Here is a 14,325-nt window from a genome sequence, read left to right as displayed (position 1 = left end):
TATCTTTTTAAAGAATTTAGAAATAAAACTACAAAAAGTCCAACATTGTAAAAGGGATAATAGGTTTTTAATGGAGTACTCCATATGTGATAAGATTTAACATTCAAGCCAAAAAGTTTTATCAACAAAATGAACTATCCCCGAGAACAAAATTAGTAATCTAATATGTTAATACGTAGGGTAAGGGTGTAAATAGTGGAAAAAAAAATTATTGCTATTAGAAGATGACAAGTATAAATTCACATAAATATCCTCAATCAAATTTATTAGCCTACTTATTCATTAATGTCGTTATTTAGCTACCTGAAAATAGAGGGCATATAATTATAGGTCTATTCCCAAATCTATCTATACTAATATATTAAAAGTTGTTTCTAAAAACGTCTCTACGCCACGTAAAACCCCTCACTATGCCACGTCACTAACTCAACTCCTTATTATGCCACGTCAGCTACCCCATTCCTCAATATGCCACATCATCGCACTACCAATAATACTCCATGTTGTCTCAACCATATTGAAAAAAAATATGGATGACAAGGTTTGAACACTAGACCTCTTGGAAGAGAGATTATTGTGTAACCATCTAGGCTAATAGCTAATTATGTTTTAAAATTGCACACTAAATAATATTATTCTATAAAAGTATTAAAGCTGCACAACTATAAAAGTAGTATCCCGGAGCAACGCCCGGGCTACTCACTTCAAACCCTGCGAAACAAACATGATATTGATTTTTTTTCAATGCATGAGGTGAGAAAATGGGATTAAGGGCCTATTGGGTCAGCCCATGTGCCAATACTTGGACTAGAATAAATCCAATCAACAATATGAGCTGATTGATAATTAACAACCAACCTTCAAGAATCAAGACCATTAATTATGATTGAGATATAACATTGTACTATGTGATAGCTTCAAATTCTTGGTGTGACACATTATAAACACACAAAACTATTTTCATCTGCAACTAGCTAGCTATGGGAAAGCGAATTGTACACACGGATATGTTTGCATAAATTAATTATATATAAAGGGACAAGTAAGAAATTGTGCAACAATTATTTTTTTTAGGGACATTTGTAAGTATATTTAGATCTAAATTAGAGGCAACAAAAAAAGGTATTGCAAAGAAATACAATCCATGCATAAGCGTCCGTCATAACTTCATTATCATTATTCTAAAATGAGCTACTAGACTCATGATAAAAATTGAGAAAGGCTAGAGGAATAATTCATGAGAGGCTAGTCTACCAAATGATTGCAATTCATAACGATACATAAAATAATCGATTAATATAAACCCTAAAGAATGCAAATAAGAATCACTTTAGGTGGTTTAACTAATAGTTGTTTCCTCGTTATCTTTTGATTGATTGTTAATTAACTTATCATTATAGGTTTGAGTATAATTTCAAGCACTTATTATCATTTCTGATTGGAGTATAAAGTTTGTAACTAAAGTTGATCACTTTGTTAATAATTATTACTATTACTATTACTACTTACATAAACTAGTAGTTCAAAACTAACTCGAGATTTGATGTGTTTCACATAATAGGTCTTGAATCCATTAACCATGATAAATTTAATCATAGAAAAAAAGAATAAAAAGGAAAATATGCATAATAAAAACTAAATTACAAATCTTACATGAGGATTATTAGACATGAATATACATATTAGATTAGTTAATTATATTTATTACGATAAATAATTAAATGTGTAATTATTTAACTATTAATCAATAATTAAGAGCTCATACCTCTTGAATTCTAAAATAGAAAAAAGGATTATAAGAGTTATATCAAATTTTTGGAAAGCTATAAAACTCTACTTTTCAAAACAATTTAACCTAGGTCAATATCATTGGTAGATTTTGAGACATGTTCCAAATTAAAGTGTGCATAGGTGTCCATTTTGAGGTTGATTTTAGCATTTTGTCCATATGTTTTATTATTTTAAATTAGAGCTATTTTATTTTATTTTTTTATTTGACAAATTAGAGCTATTTTATAATATATACTCGTAGTGTGAAACTTTTTCAAAAGGGCTACCCAACATTCGTGTTGTTCATAGAAGGTTTGTGAATTTATGGAGCTACATTTTGGGTAAGGGACAAGAATATTAGGCAAACTAAAGTTTGTGGATCAAGAATCTTGTAAATTGGGCCAACTAAGTTAGGGAATGAAATCAAGTATTTTTTGAGGTTTTTTATTTTATTTTATTTTCCTTAGAGAGCCACAAGGGTGGGGGTGAGAATCGATCTCAATATCTTCTAGATGCGGGAGGGAAGCTCTAACCACTTGAGCTGTCCCTCACTCTCATTTTTTGAGTTTGTTCGCATGATTAAAATCATATTACAATTAAATCATCTAACATTAAATAGGAATAAAGGGACAATACACTTTTACTTGTTTATTTATTTACCATCACTTTGATACTTGCAATCAAATGAATTAGAACGAAAACGTAGATAAAGTTTAGAAGAAGCAAGTGTGATATATATAAAGGACTTCCTTTTTTTTTGGCAAATAATACTACCTTCGTTAAGTATTAGTTGCAACTTGTGAATATTATATATCTCATGAATAATACTCTCAAGTTGCAACTGATACTTAGCGAAAGTTATATAAAATTTCAATCATATAAGTTACCATTAGTCATAGATTGTGAAATTACATTTATATGGAATAAGTAACCCATCCAAATAAAATATACACGGTCATATAATTCTAATCAATGTATAACTAATGTAATTTGTTCAACAATATTTGTTTTGATGATAAGAATCTTTATTTAACGTTAATACTTTTACTAGATCATGCAAATCCTTTTAATTAAATTACATAACAACAAACCTTAAAAATTTGTCAAAATTAATTAGTAAAAGCAACATTCGAAACAAAATTAAACCGAATTCGAAAATACCTTATCGAAATATAATCCGGCCGACATCGTAATTTCGTAACAAGTCCAAAGGAAAACCTCCTTGTCCATATCATATCCAAATTGAAAATTTCAATCCGACCCCAAATAGGCCAAAAGTCCATAACTAATTAACCTCCTCTTCTAACTTGTTCTTCTTCTTCCAAGTTCCAACCTTTTTAGTACTTGTACTTTTTCCTTCCATTATTTAAAAATAAAAACCAACATAAAAGACAAAAACAAACAAATCGGTCATCAAAGTGTTGTAAAATCTGATGAGATCTCTGATTGAAATTTCTCTCTCACATCAAATAATCAATCAATTTTTAATAATTTTCCGGCATAATTAACTTTGAAACTCCCTCCTTCCTCAACTCTTTCATCATCAATTTATCATCTCTCTCCTCCCTAAATTCAGCACGTCTTCTTCACGACCCCTTCATTTTTTTTTACAAAGTCCGAATTTTTTGAATTTAATCCCATTAAAATTGTTTAAAATTCAAATTAATTTGTAATTTGTCTCTTGGTAATGCTTAATCTCCAATTTATCATCTCAATCATCTTCCTTTTGTTCAATTTCATTATCACGACTATTCAAAGGACAATTTAGGTTTCACAAATTACCCTTTAAAATGGCGGCAAAATTCGGATCATTGAGGCAGAGTTTCATGGAGAGAAGTAAAGAGAGATTGCTCTCTCGAAAAGGGTATAATGAATTCGGGTTTCCGACTTCGGATGCAGAAGCTGACCTCAACGATTCTGGGTGTTTCCGATCAATTTGTAATCGGGCCAAAATCGGGTTTTATCGGTGTATTTGTGATGGGTTTTCGGGCTTTGTTAATGGGTTCAAAGATTTCTGGGTTAATTTATATGAAATGGGAAGATCAGACCCTCGAAAAGTCTTCTTTGCAGCGAAAATGGGCTTGTGTTTGGTTTTGGTTTCTTTGCTCATCTTTTTGACGGGACCTTTAAAGGATGTTAGTCAATATGCTATTTGGGCGATTTTAACCGTTGTCGTTTGTTTCGAATATAGTGTAGGTATGTTGTTGTTTATTTATATACTACCTCCGTTACATATTATGTGCAACTTTTGGTGTTTCGAATGTAGTGTAAGTTTGTCGTCGATTTTACGTTTTGTTAAATACTTTGAATATAGTGTAGGTTTGTTGTTTATTTATGTAATTCAGTTGTATGTTGTTCTGTTTGATATGGACGATTTTAACTGTGTTTCGAATGTAGTGTAAGTATGTCGTCGATTTTACGTTTTGTTATTAGTGGTGTGTTGTTTTGTTTAATAGTTAGTACATGGGCGATTTTAACTGCGCTAATCTGTTTCGAATATAGTGTAGGTATGTAGGCTTTAATTTACTTTGTCTTTCAATGGTATGTTGTTTTGTTGAATTTGGGCGATTTTAACTATGCTAGTCTGTTTTGAATATAGTGTAGCTATGTCGTTGTTTTTCAGTGGTATGTTGTTCTGTCTAATTTGTGCGATTTTAACTGTGTTAGTCTGCTTAGAGTAGTTATGCAGTAATTTATTTGAATCAGTAACTGTGCTAGTCTGTTTTTAATGTAATGTAGATATGTTGTTGCTTATTTATTTCAGTGGCATGTTGTTCTGTTTGATTTGGGCGATTATAGATTTATAATTGTGCTGGTCTGTTTCTAGTGTAATGTAGATGTTATGTTGTTTATTTCTTTTAGTGGCATGTTTTGTTTCATTTGGGCAATTATAACTATGCTAGTCTGATTTCATTGTACATTTACTGGTGTGCGTATGTGGTCAAATTTTTTATTTTAGTGTTGTACTTCTCTGTTAAATTTGGTGATTTTTATTGTAACTGTGGTAGTCTATTTTGAATGTGAATGCTATATCAAAAGTTAGTTTTAAATTGTAATGCAATGTTACTTGTGAGTTCGGAAATAGAATGCAGATCTATGCAATGATAACCATCCTGGTTTGTGCATACTATCGGAAAAAATACTTATTGTGGAATGGAGAGAGTATTGGTTTTTCAGTCGAAATTAGTACAAGTATTATTTTCTGGCCCATTTCAATGTTCAGGCTGTATATAGGAAAAACTGAACAAATACAACGTAAAAAGTGATGGAGTGAGCTGTTATATTTCTTTTTCATCAAAAAGATCTTAGCCTGTACTTTTGCTAGCTCAGGTTTATTATTGATCAAATTTATGGACCTAAGACTGTTGTTTTGGGATGATTCTAGTTTAGGGTTTAAGTTTCTTCAACGTGTGAAGCAGGGTTCTTTACATTTTTTTTTTGTGTGGGTGTGGCTATACTCACATCTATTCACTCTATATGACAGTTGGTTTGTTCTTCTGTAGGAGCATCTCTCAGTAAAGGTTGTAACCGTGCTATTGGAACTCTGTCTGCTGGTGCAATTGCTTTAGGGATAGCAGAAGTAGCCATTCATGTTGGAGAATTTAAAGAAGCATTCATTATAGTTACTCTATTTATTGGAGGTCAGCATTTTTGTTTAACTTCATATATATGTAAATTTAATTAGAACTTACCAAAGCTGAAATTCTGTTTCCTTCTTATTGTTATTGAATGTCATATGTGCCTACCTATGGTTTGTAATATACTAATATGACTTATTTAATGCCCATCTTTTTTATGATAATATCACCGTAACCTGGTTGTTATGATCTTTTGATTTCAGGATTTTGCGTGACTTATGTTAAATTATACCCCAAGTTGAAACCTTACGAGTATGGGTTCAGGGTCTTCCTGCTGACTTTTTGTTTAGTACTGGTGACTGGAAATAAAACATCAAACTTTCTCCGGACTGCATATTTTCGGTTATTACTTATTGCAATTGGGGCTGGCATGGCTTCTCTCGTCAACATCTGTATTTACCCTATCTGGGCTGGTGAGGATCTTCACAAGCTGGTTGTTAAAAATTTCAAAGGTGTTGCTACTTCATTGGAAGGTTTGACCACAATTCACTACATTTCTTATTTCTTGGGTCCGGGGGGGGGGGGGGGGTAAAAAAAAGTGCCTGATTAGTTCCTGTGATTTGACCTGCTCCTGAAACAAGATCATACTCTTTTGTAGGTTGTGTTGACGGGTACTTGCGTTGTGTTGCATATGATAAAATCCCTTCAAAAATTCTTACATACCAAGTTTATGATGATCCTATGTATGGTGGTTACAGAGCAGCTCTCCAGTCTACAAGCCAAGAGGAATCTTTGGTATTTTGATTTTTAGAGCTTTCACAATTTACTTTTTTTTTTTTATTTGTCAGAACGGTTTGCTTTAACCACAAAAGTACATCTGTTTCAGCTAGGTTTTGCGACATGGGAGCCTCCACACGGCCCTTACAAGTCATTTTATTATCCATGGGAAAACTATGTTAAAGTCAGTGGTGCTCTGAGACATTGTGCTTTCATGGTCATGGCAATGCATGGATGCATTCTTTCAGAAATACAGGTGTGTGTGTGTCTCACTGCTTCTCCTTTTAACTGTTCTTACTATAACCAAGCTAGGTGCGTTTAGTTTATTTTTTTATGTTGTCAGCTGCATTTTGTTACTCTTTTTAAGTATATAACTGATTATGAAGCTTCACTAAATCTTGTTGATTTTGGTATGGGTGCTCAATAAGTCAATAGTTAACTCTTGTGGCATTGGATCATTTAATAATAGTCCTAGTAATTTCATCAGTTATGGCATTAGATCATTTAGTAACTGACGGTAGATTGCAAGGTAACGAGACTACGAGAGAATGTACAAAGTGGAACATACAATTGTTTTGGGATAAGTCTAACATATATATGAAGCATATCAGAAAGAACCCAAGAAGAACCATCTATAAGCAACTAAGTAAATGAAAAATCTAATGCCCTCACGCTACCATGTAATGATTTATCTACAAAATCAAGAAACAATTTGTGAGAGTAGGATTCTGGAGCATAAGAAGAAAACAATCTATGAGAAAACTGCTAGATTAATCACGGTATTTACTAAGTAGTAATTACTGCACATCAATACATCATCATTGCAAACGAGAACTGTGCTGTCGACTCTTTTTTAAAATTTACATTAGCTACTTTTTTGCAGCCCTCATATTACTCTTTTTAAAAGTTTGTTCCTTAATTAACCCTAGAAGCCAGTAGCCCACCTATTTGGTGATAGAGGTTTACATTACCAATTGAGGCTGCACTTTGTGCCATTCATAGAATAAACTCCCTTTTTATTAAAAAAAAAAAGATGCCACATTCTAATACCACATTTGCCAAAACATAACTTTGACCATTTATATCTATAATTGTATTATTATAGTAAAAGTTATAAAAGTTGATATTGTGAAAATGCACACCTTGAATCCAACAACATATTATATTTATATAATAACATGCATGTGTCTTTTATATATTAGTGAAAAAAAAATTAAGTCAAAGTCAATACATAGTGTAAAAGTCATATTGTTAAAAGAGGGGGAGGGAGTGATAGCATTTGATGTCTTTGAATATCCGTAGCTCCGTCGATGTCATAGAAATGATCATAGACCCCACAAGCTATTGAGACTTATGCTCAACCTACCTTCTTCCATCTTTCTAAAAAGTAATGATGGCCATACCAATGATGTAGGGTGGAAATTATACAACTACAACAACAACAAAGCCTTAGTCCCAAACCCGATCATGAGACGACATAGATGCTAAATGTTGTCACCTAAGATGCCATCTAAGTGAATTCTGCCACCTATGATGTCACCTCATATATTCATAGTATTTATTAGAGTTTTGAATAACTATTATACTAGCATTTTGCATAAATAAAATCATTTTTGAATATCAACTTTTAATCATTTATTTGTAATTATCATATCATTAGAATCGTTTTGAAAAGTATTTCAAAAAAAGATCCATCTATCATATCATGTACAATAACCATACATGGAGTATCATTTAATAGTATTATAGTTAACTTCATACTCCTTATCTAGTTTAATTATTTAGCATACTTCCTCCATGTTTAATAAATCACATGTTTCTTTGACACACATTTTAGGGAAGAGATTAGAGAGGATAATTGGACAATTATGGTAATATAAGTTATAGTGCTAAATATAGGTTAGCCAACCCTTCCCTATTGCGATGTTTAGGTTAATTCGTTTACGTTCACTGTTATCTTCCCAAAATCTGTGCTAAGGGGACAAGTTGCGTTTATTAAAAAGTGGAAGAATTCAATATTTATACATTTTCAAGAGACCCTTATTAATTTTTATACCAGATATATTAAAAAAAATTTAGAATTTGTGTTAATAAAATACTTGCAGCTTTTAGTAGACAAAATCCAATTATTAATTTTTATACCAGATATATATGAAAACAAGACCTAAGATCAGTTTAATTCTGTAATAATCAAAGATACTTTCGTTATTTGATTTTTTGATTTGTGAATCATGTTCCACCACATTCCTTGCCATAGAGTTGTAGCCTGTATGGTGTTTTGCCTTCTAATTAAGCTATTACTTATGAGTGTAATTGATAATGGAACAAATAACACAATAAGTAAAGAGCAAGACTCAATGTAGTCAGTTAGTCTCAATTCTCAAGTCTGAATTGCATTATACTATTGTCCATAATTTAGCGGATTGGGTTCAGGTTGGTTTTTGAGTTGGTCAGTTTTTGCCAAGTCTATTAATTACTTAGGAAACTATTACTCATTGTTTGCCCATAGCTTTTTATACCAGACTCTGACTAATCTGGTTTTGAGACGATCAAAGCCCTGATTGGAGAAAAGCTCTCCTGAACCAGTGGTGTATTGGTGTGTGCCCAAAGCAATCACTTTAGCTATCCACGTATAACAATTCCAAACATCAACCAAAGATTGGTCTCTAAGTATAGCATCAAATATATACTCAACCACTCTCTAGTTTGCTTATTTATGTCATGATAAACTACCTCACAAACCTCCCATAGCTCACACTTATGGCATTTTAGAAACTCCTTGAGTCTATTGAATTTGAAATTCACCCAAAAAAGTTTCATGAATGAGATTTTTATTTTTCAAAAGTAATCATTGATCCTATTAACTATGAAAGGTTATATAGATTCATTAGTTTGTTGTGATTAGTTATGGTTATGGTTATGGTTTGGTTTATTTGTTCAAGGCCTTCTAGTCCGGCGAAGGTTTATGCGGTTTTTTCTTTGTAGCTTTCTAGTATAGGGACTTGTTAATCTTTTAATTTAGGGCTTTATGGACACACTTCAAAAAAAAAATGAAAAAATTATTTCTTTGCACTCTTGCCTCTTGGGCTTAGCTTCTACTACTCTTTTATGTTGATTAAATGATTTGACTGATCTGTTTGTTTAATATGCATAGGCACCTGCAGAGAAGAGACAGGTTTTCACCAATGAACTTCGCAGGGTTGGTATTGCTGGGGCTAAACTATTACGTGACCTTGGGAGCAAAGTTGAGAAAATGGAGAAACTAAATAAACTAAATGATTTTGATATACTGGCTGAAGTTCATGCAGCAGCAGAGCAGCTGCAAACAAGGATAGATGAAAAGTCTTATCTTTTGGTTAGTTTTGAGTCTTGGGAGGAAGGAAAACGGCCCAAGGAATTTGAAGATCCTGATCATGTTGCCCAAATGAAGGATTGTGGTGGCAGTCAGCTTGTGATAAATTCCCTCAGTGTGCTTAGCATCGAACCTGAGCATACGCAATCAAACATTGATATCACAGGTTCAAAGATGTCTATGTTTGGTGGTGGATCTTCAATGCAAGGGATGTGCTCCACTGACAGCATGGCTGGCAGGACTCATTGGCCTTCACGTATTTCAATTCTTCCTGACTTCACCATCAATGAAAAGGAAGCCCAAACTTATGAAAGTGCTAGTTCCTTGTCATTAGCAACTTTCGCTTCTCTTTTGGTAGAATTTGTTGCAAGGCTTGGATACTTGGTGGATGCATTTGAGGAACTTAGTGAGAAAGCACATTTCAAGGAACCAACCGAACTTCCAGCTGATAATGAGAGCCCTGGTTTATGGAAGAAGTTGATTATGTGCTTTCAGCTCAAAAATTGAGGTCTGGGTTTGATTGTGAAGTATTTCGCTGCAGGTCAGCTTAGTTTTTGATGCAGCTTGGCTAGTTGAAATCTGCACTATTATATACTCAAGGTCTCTGGTACTCGTCTCAAGTCATTTGCTCGAGTAAATGAGGTTATGTGCATTGGAAAGTGGTCAACTTACTAGTGATTTATTGAAGCAGCGATTGAGATTCTGCTTATAACCAAAAAGGACTACAGAATGAATTTTCATTTACATACTAATTACACAAGCCATTCTTTGTGAGTATTTTAGTGAGACTTTCTTCATGTGAATTACAGATTTACAGGTGCATATATAAATGGGAAGCAGTACAAAAATAAAGCGAGTTCGCATGACTTGGTTTTTGGGGTCTTTAAATTTGTAATTTACATCAAATATCATTTTTTCAGACTAGTAACTTACTAAAGATGTACATTAGGTCATGAACTCATGATGCTGCATCATTGACTCTACCTATGTGGCTATGTATAAATAGTAAGTGAATAAGTAGCTCTTTTGCAATCTATCTAGTATGCTGTTCATTCTTGTTTTAATTTTATTAATATCAACTGATAGTTTATTAGCTAATTGCCCAAAGAGAGTTTGCATTAGCCTGGTTGGGCCAAAGAATGACACAGTCCAATATGGATTTGAGTTTAGAATGTGAGGTTGACCACTTACTTTGAAGCCTTATACCTCTTTCTAGCCTTTTACAAAACATCCTAACATGATACTAAGAATTAAACAAATCTAAACATGCTTTCTATATTGAAATAAAAAGGGAGTAAGTTAGTTACTTACTTTGAAGCCTTATACCTCTTAATAATAATAAAATACACAAGTTAGTAAACTTCAATGAAATAATAAATCAAGGAATTAAATAAAGAATTAATAGAAAGAGTTAACAAGTTTAGACTGGATTTGGAACCAAACCTTCAGAAATTATCAACCTTTCACGTCTAGGGCAAAGGCAACTTCGAACTTGGCTAGGTGTGTCTAGGACTAATGTATGCGGTATGGTGCTTTGTAAAAGGCTAGTTTAGAAAAGTTAGAGAGGGAGAAAGAATAAGCTATATTGCTTAAGAGAGAGAAGAGAAATTAGAGAATTCCGGGTGAGAATTGATTGATTGAAAACGGAGGTCTAGGACCCTATTTATAAGAAAATAGTCCAAAAACGATAGAAAATACTTCGAGTTCAATACGAATAAAACTGCCATCTGTCGCCAGACGACAAGACCATCGCCAGGCGATAGGCTCCCTTGCCAGGTGAAGCACTGCGACGTCAGGCGTTGCGTTGGACAATACAGGTTATGTACGCGGAATCCACTTCTCAATATGATTAAGTCGTAAAATCCATGTTTAAAGGGTAAAATCGTATTTTCATAAAAACACTTATTTATTCAAGTAAAACTCTTAAAACATAATTATCAATCATAATCCTACTAGGATAAAAAGAACCTTCTAGATGATTCCAGAAGACTATAATCAATCCTACCAGTTTTAGGAATAATGATAGGCCCTCCTCTAGATCATCGGGCTGTATGTAAGAATCAAACCGAGCCCAGTTTATTATTTTGGCCATAACTTCCTCATTATTCATTGGAATTGGACTTATAATATATCGTTGGAAAGCTCTTTTTGATCCTTACCCAAATACACTATTATTGGACCCTTATCATGGACCAAACTAAAATGGATTGGCTAGTTTCATAAAATAGAGTAGGTTTTTGAAAACAGAAAGAAAGATTTTTAATAAAAACTAACCGCAACACTAGACTTTTCACACTTTTACTTCATTCAATTATGATTCGACGCGAAAGGTATTCATCACTGGGTTTGGGGAGACACAAATGGATGACTACAGTTCCCATGATGCATATTATTATTAAAATAAGGCGGGAAGTTGGCAAAGTCAACTTTGTAAGATCATGATTCATTACTTAAGAAGATAGCATAAAATATTATTGGTATTATACTATTATGTGATGATGCTCAAATCAAAGCAAAGGATTTTAGAAGAATGTAGGTACAAGAGTGTGTCTTTTGATCTGTGAGACATGGGGTAACTTACAAGAGTTTACTTAATGTTAGAGGAATATGAGTACAAAAGAGTAGTAGGATTTACCATTTCAAATGCAAAAAAAATTACAGAATCTCTGTTCAAATTTTCAACATACGTTCCCAAATTTCTTGATTTGTTTTAGCTACTTCCTATTATTTCCTTAAGGTGTCTTTGATTTTCTGTAGCAAAGCTTTCCTGAAACATAATGTAAATGATTAATTCGTACAATGTGATATTTGGCATAAGATTGTAGGAGTGTTAATTTAATTCGATCTAATAAGAGATTTACCTTGGTTTCAAATAAAAATAAAAAAAATAATAAAAAAAAATAAAAAAAAAACAAAAAAAAAAACGATTTACCTGTCAGGCTTGAAGCTAAGACTAAAATCTGGTATGCAAACCACTGCATAACGCAATTTCTATAGTACTCCCGGAGTACCATGAGCATGGTACTCCATTGGTCTAATTATAAAAAATAAAAAATTATAAAAATAAATCCTTCCTCGTTTTCCTGCTCTTTCCTCCTTACTTTATTTTTCAAAATTCTTTCAATAATTTTAGAATTTCTGCAACATTCAAGATCTATCTTCTTCAGTCAGTCTATTATTAACAAAATTTGTTGATTGAAGAGCTAATTGTTCAAATTACCAAAATCAAAAATGTTAAAACCCTAAAAATCAAATTGAGTGTTTTATATTTGTGAGAATCTGATTAAATTTGAACAACAAATTGAATGAAGATGATTTTATTTAAAGAAGAGAAAAAGAATCAAGAATTAAGAGACGAAATTTGATGCAGAAATTAATTAACTGATAATTAGTTGAGCTCTTTTTACGGAAAGGGATATTAACATATCGTTGTGTAAAAATAACATACATGTGAAAAAAAAATAACAAAAGGTTGAAGCAAAATAACACAAAGTTCAAGTAAGATAACACAATAATCTTTTAGCAAAATAACAGATGATTTCAACAAAATAAATAATTCAAGCTTTGTTTGAGATAACACAAGTTTAAAAACACTAGAATTTATCAAAATAACACATGGTTTACGTAAAGTAACACAATGTTTTAGCAAAATAACATAAGGTTATTTTAGCAAAATAACACAAGATTTGTGTAAAATGACATAATGTTTTATCAGAATTACATTGTATTTTAATTAGTAAAATAACATAAAGTTTTCATAAAATAACACAACGTTTTAGCAAATTCAAAAATAACAAAGATTCGATTGAATCAAATCAAATTAACATATTTAGTTCAAATTAGCAGTACATTTTTAATTACTTTAAGTAAAAACAAAAACAAATTAAATCTACTTACTTTGTTTTGCTCATTCTTGTTCTTCGCAATTGTCGTATCTTTATATCATTCATGAATATCAATCATGTATTATGTAGTGAAATTGATTTTCAACTTCAAATTGAGCAATTTTGTGTGTGTTTGAGTGGTTAAAATAATAATAAAAAGAATTTTTGTGGTTTTTGTTGAGAAGAATGAAGGATTTGATGATGCTAAAATGGTGACTTGGGAAATTAGAGAGAGAAAAGGTGGGGAGAGAGAAAGTGGAGTGAGAAATTAACTTGAATTTTTAATTATTTTAGGTTTATTTTCATTTATATACTCTCACAGATTTTTGTTATTTTGTTTTAAAGGTATGTTATTTCACTTAATATGTTGGAGTACCATGAGCATGATACTCCAGTAGTACCTAATACTAATTGATGCAAACAACTATCCTACATAGTATAACCAAACACACCCAAACACACCATTAGTCCACAAAACCAAGCAAAAATCTCAAAGGTTGTCCTACATAATATAGTCAACTACAGGTAAACACAGCATCAGGCCACACCAATTATGCAGATACTATATGTACACAAGAAGAACAACAAATTCTATAATTCTTTGAAGAACGACAAACAATAAAGAAGAATAATATATGTATACCTCAGTCGGCAAATACTCGACAAAGCAAGGCAGCAACAGCAAAGCAACTTGAAACAAGCAACTCAAAGAACAAGCACAATTAAACCAACAACCATGAAACACATCATGAACATAACAGCAAACCCAACTCAATTATTTTTCGTAAAACAGCCACAACCATGTTCCTTCTAGCATCTAAAATCTCAGCATTAGAACAAAAAAAAGAAGCCTTTTTTAAGAAGGCATAATCTCAACACGTAGGAAGAACGTATGATTCTAGCAACTAATTCCACTAAACACTACGTAACCTAAAATTGATCTCTAAATTTAACTTCAATCTAA

At 32.3% G+C, this 14,325-nt stretch overlaps 1 protein-coding gene across 1 annotated transcript; it reads left to right on the top strand.

Moving 5' to 3' along the window:
• The first annotated feature begins 3,074 nt into the window (after positions 1–3,074).
• Positions 3,075–10,513, top strand: LOC145601353 (aluminum-activated malate transporter 4-like). Its single transcript, XM_081657358.1, has 6 exons — positions 3,075–3,966; positions 5,274–5,411; positions 5,612–5,881; positions 6,007–6,143; positions 6,235–6,381; positions 9,280–10,513. The coding sequence occupies exons 1-6, from the start codon at positions 3,561–3,563 to the stop codon at positions 9,982–9,984; spliced, it is 1,803 nt and encodes a 600-aa protein (XP_081513484.1). The 5' UTR covers positions 3,075–3,560; the 3' UTR covers positions 9,985–10,513.
• Positions 10,514–14,325: the final 3,812 nt, after the last annotated feature.

Source organism: Chenopodium album, chromosome 21 (genome assembly GCF_948465745.1).
Source record: "Chenopodium album chromosome 21, dcCheAlbu1.1, whole genome shotgun sequence".
Classification (NCBI taxonomy): Eukaryota; Viridiplantae; Streptophyta; class Magnoliopsida; order Caryophyllales; family Amaranthaceae; genus Chenopodium; species Chenopodium album.
The sequence above is the reverse complement of the archived record's forward strand: the minus strand, read 5'-3'. Positions and strand labels throughout refer to the sequence as shown.

Bases quoted from the DNA above. Each gene is read 5' to 3' on its own strand.
- LOC145601353 (XM_081657358.1), top strand. From the start codon at position 3,561: ATGGCGGCAAAATTCGGATCATTGAGGCAGAGTTTCATGGAGAGAAGT. The intron at 5,882-6,006 runs GTTTGACCACAA...ACTCTTTTGTAG, and splicing joins TGTTGCTACTTCATTGGAAG to GTTGTGTTGACGGGTACTTG. The intron at 6,144-6,234 runs GTATTTTGATTT...CATCTGTTTCAG, and splicing joins CAAGCCAAGAGGAATCTTTG to CTAGGTTTTGCGACATGGGA.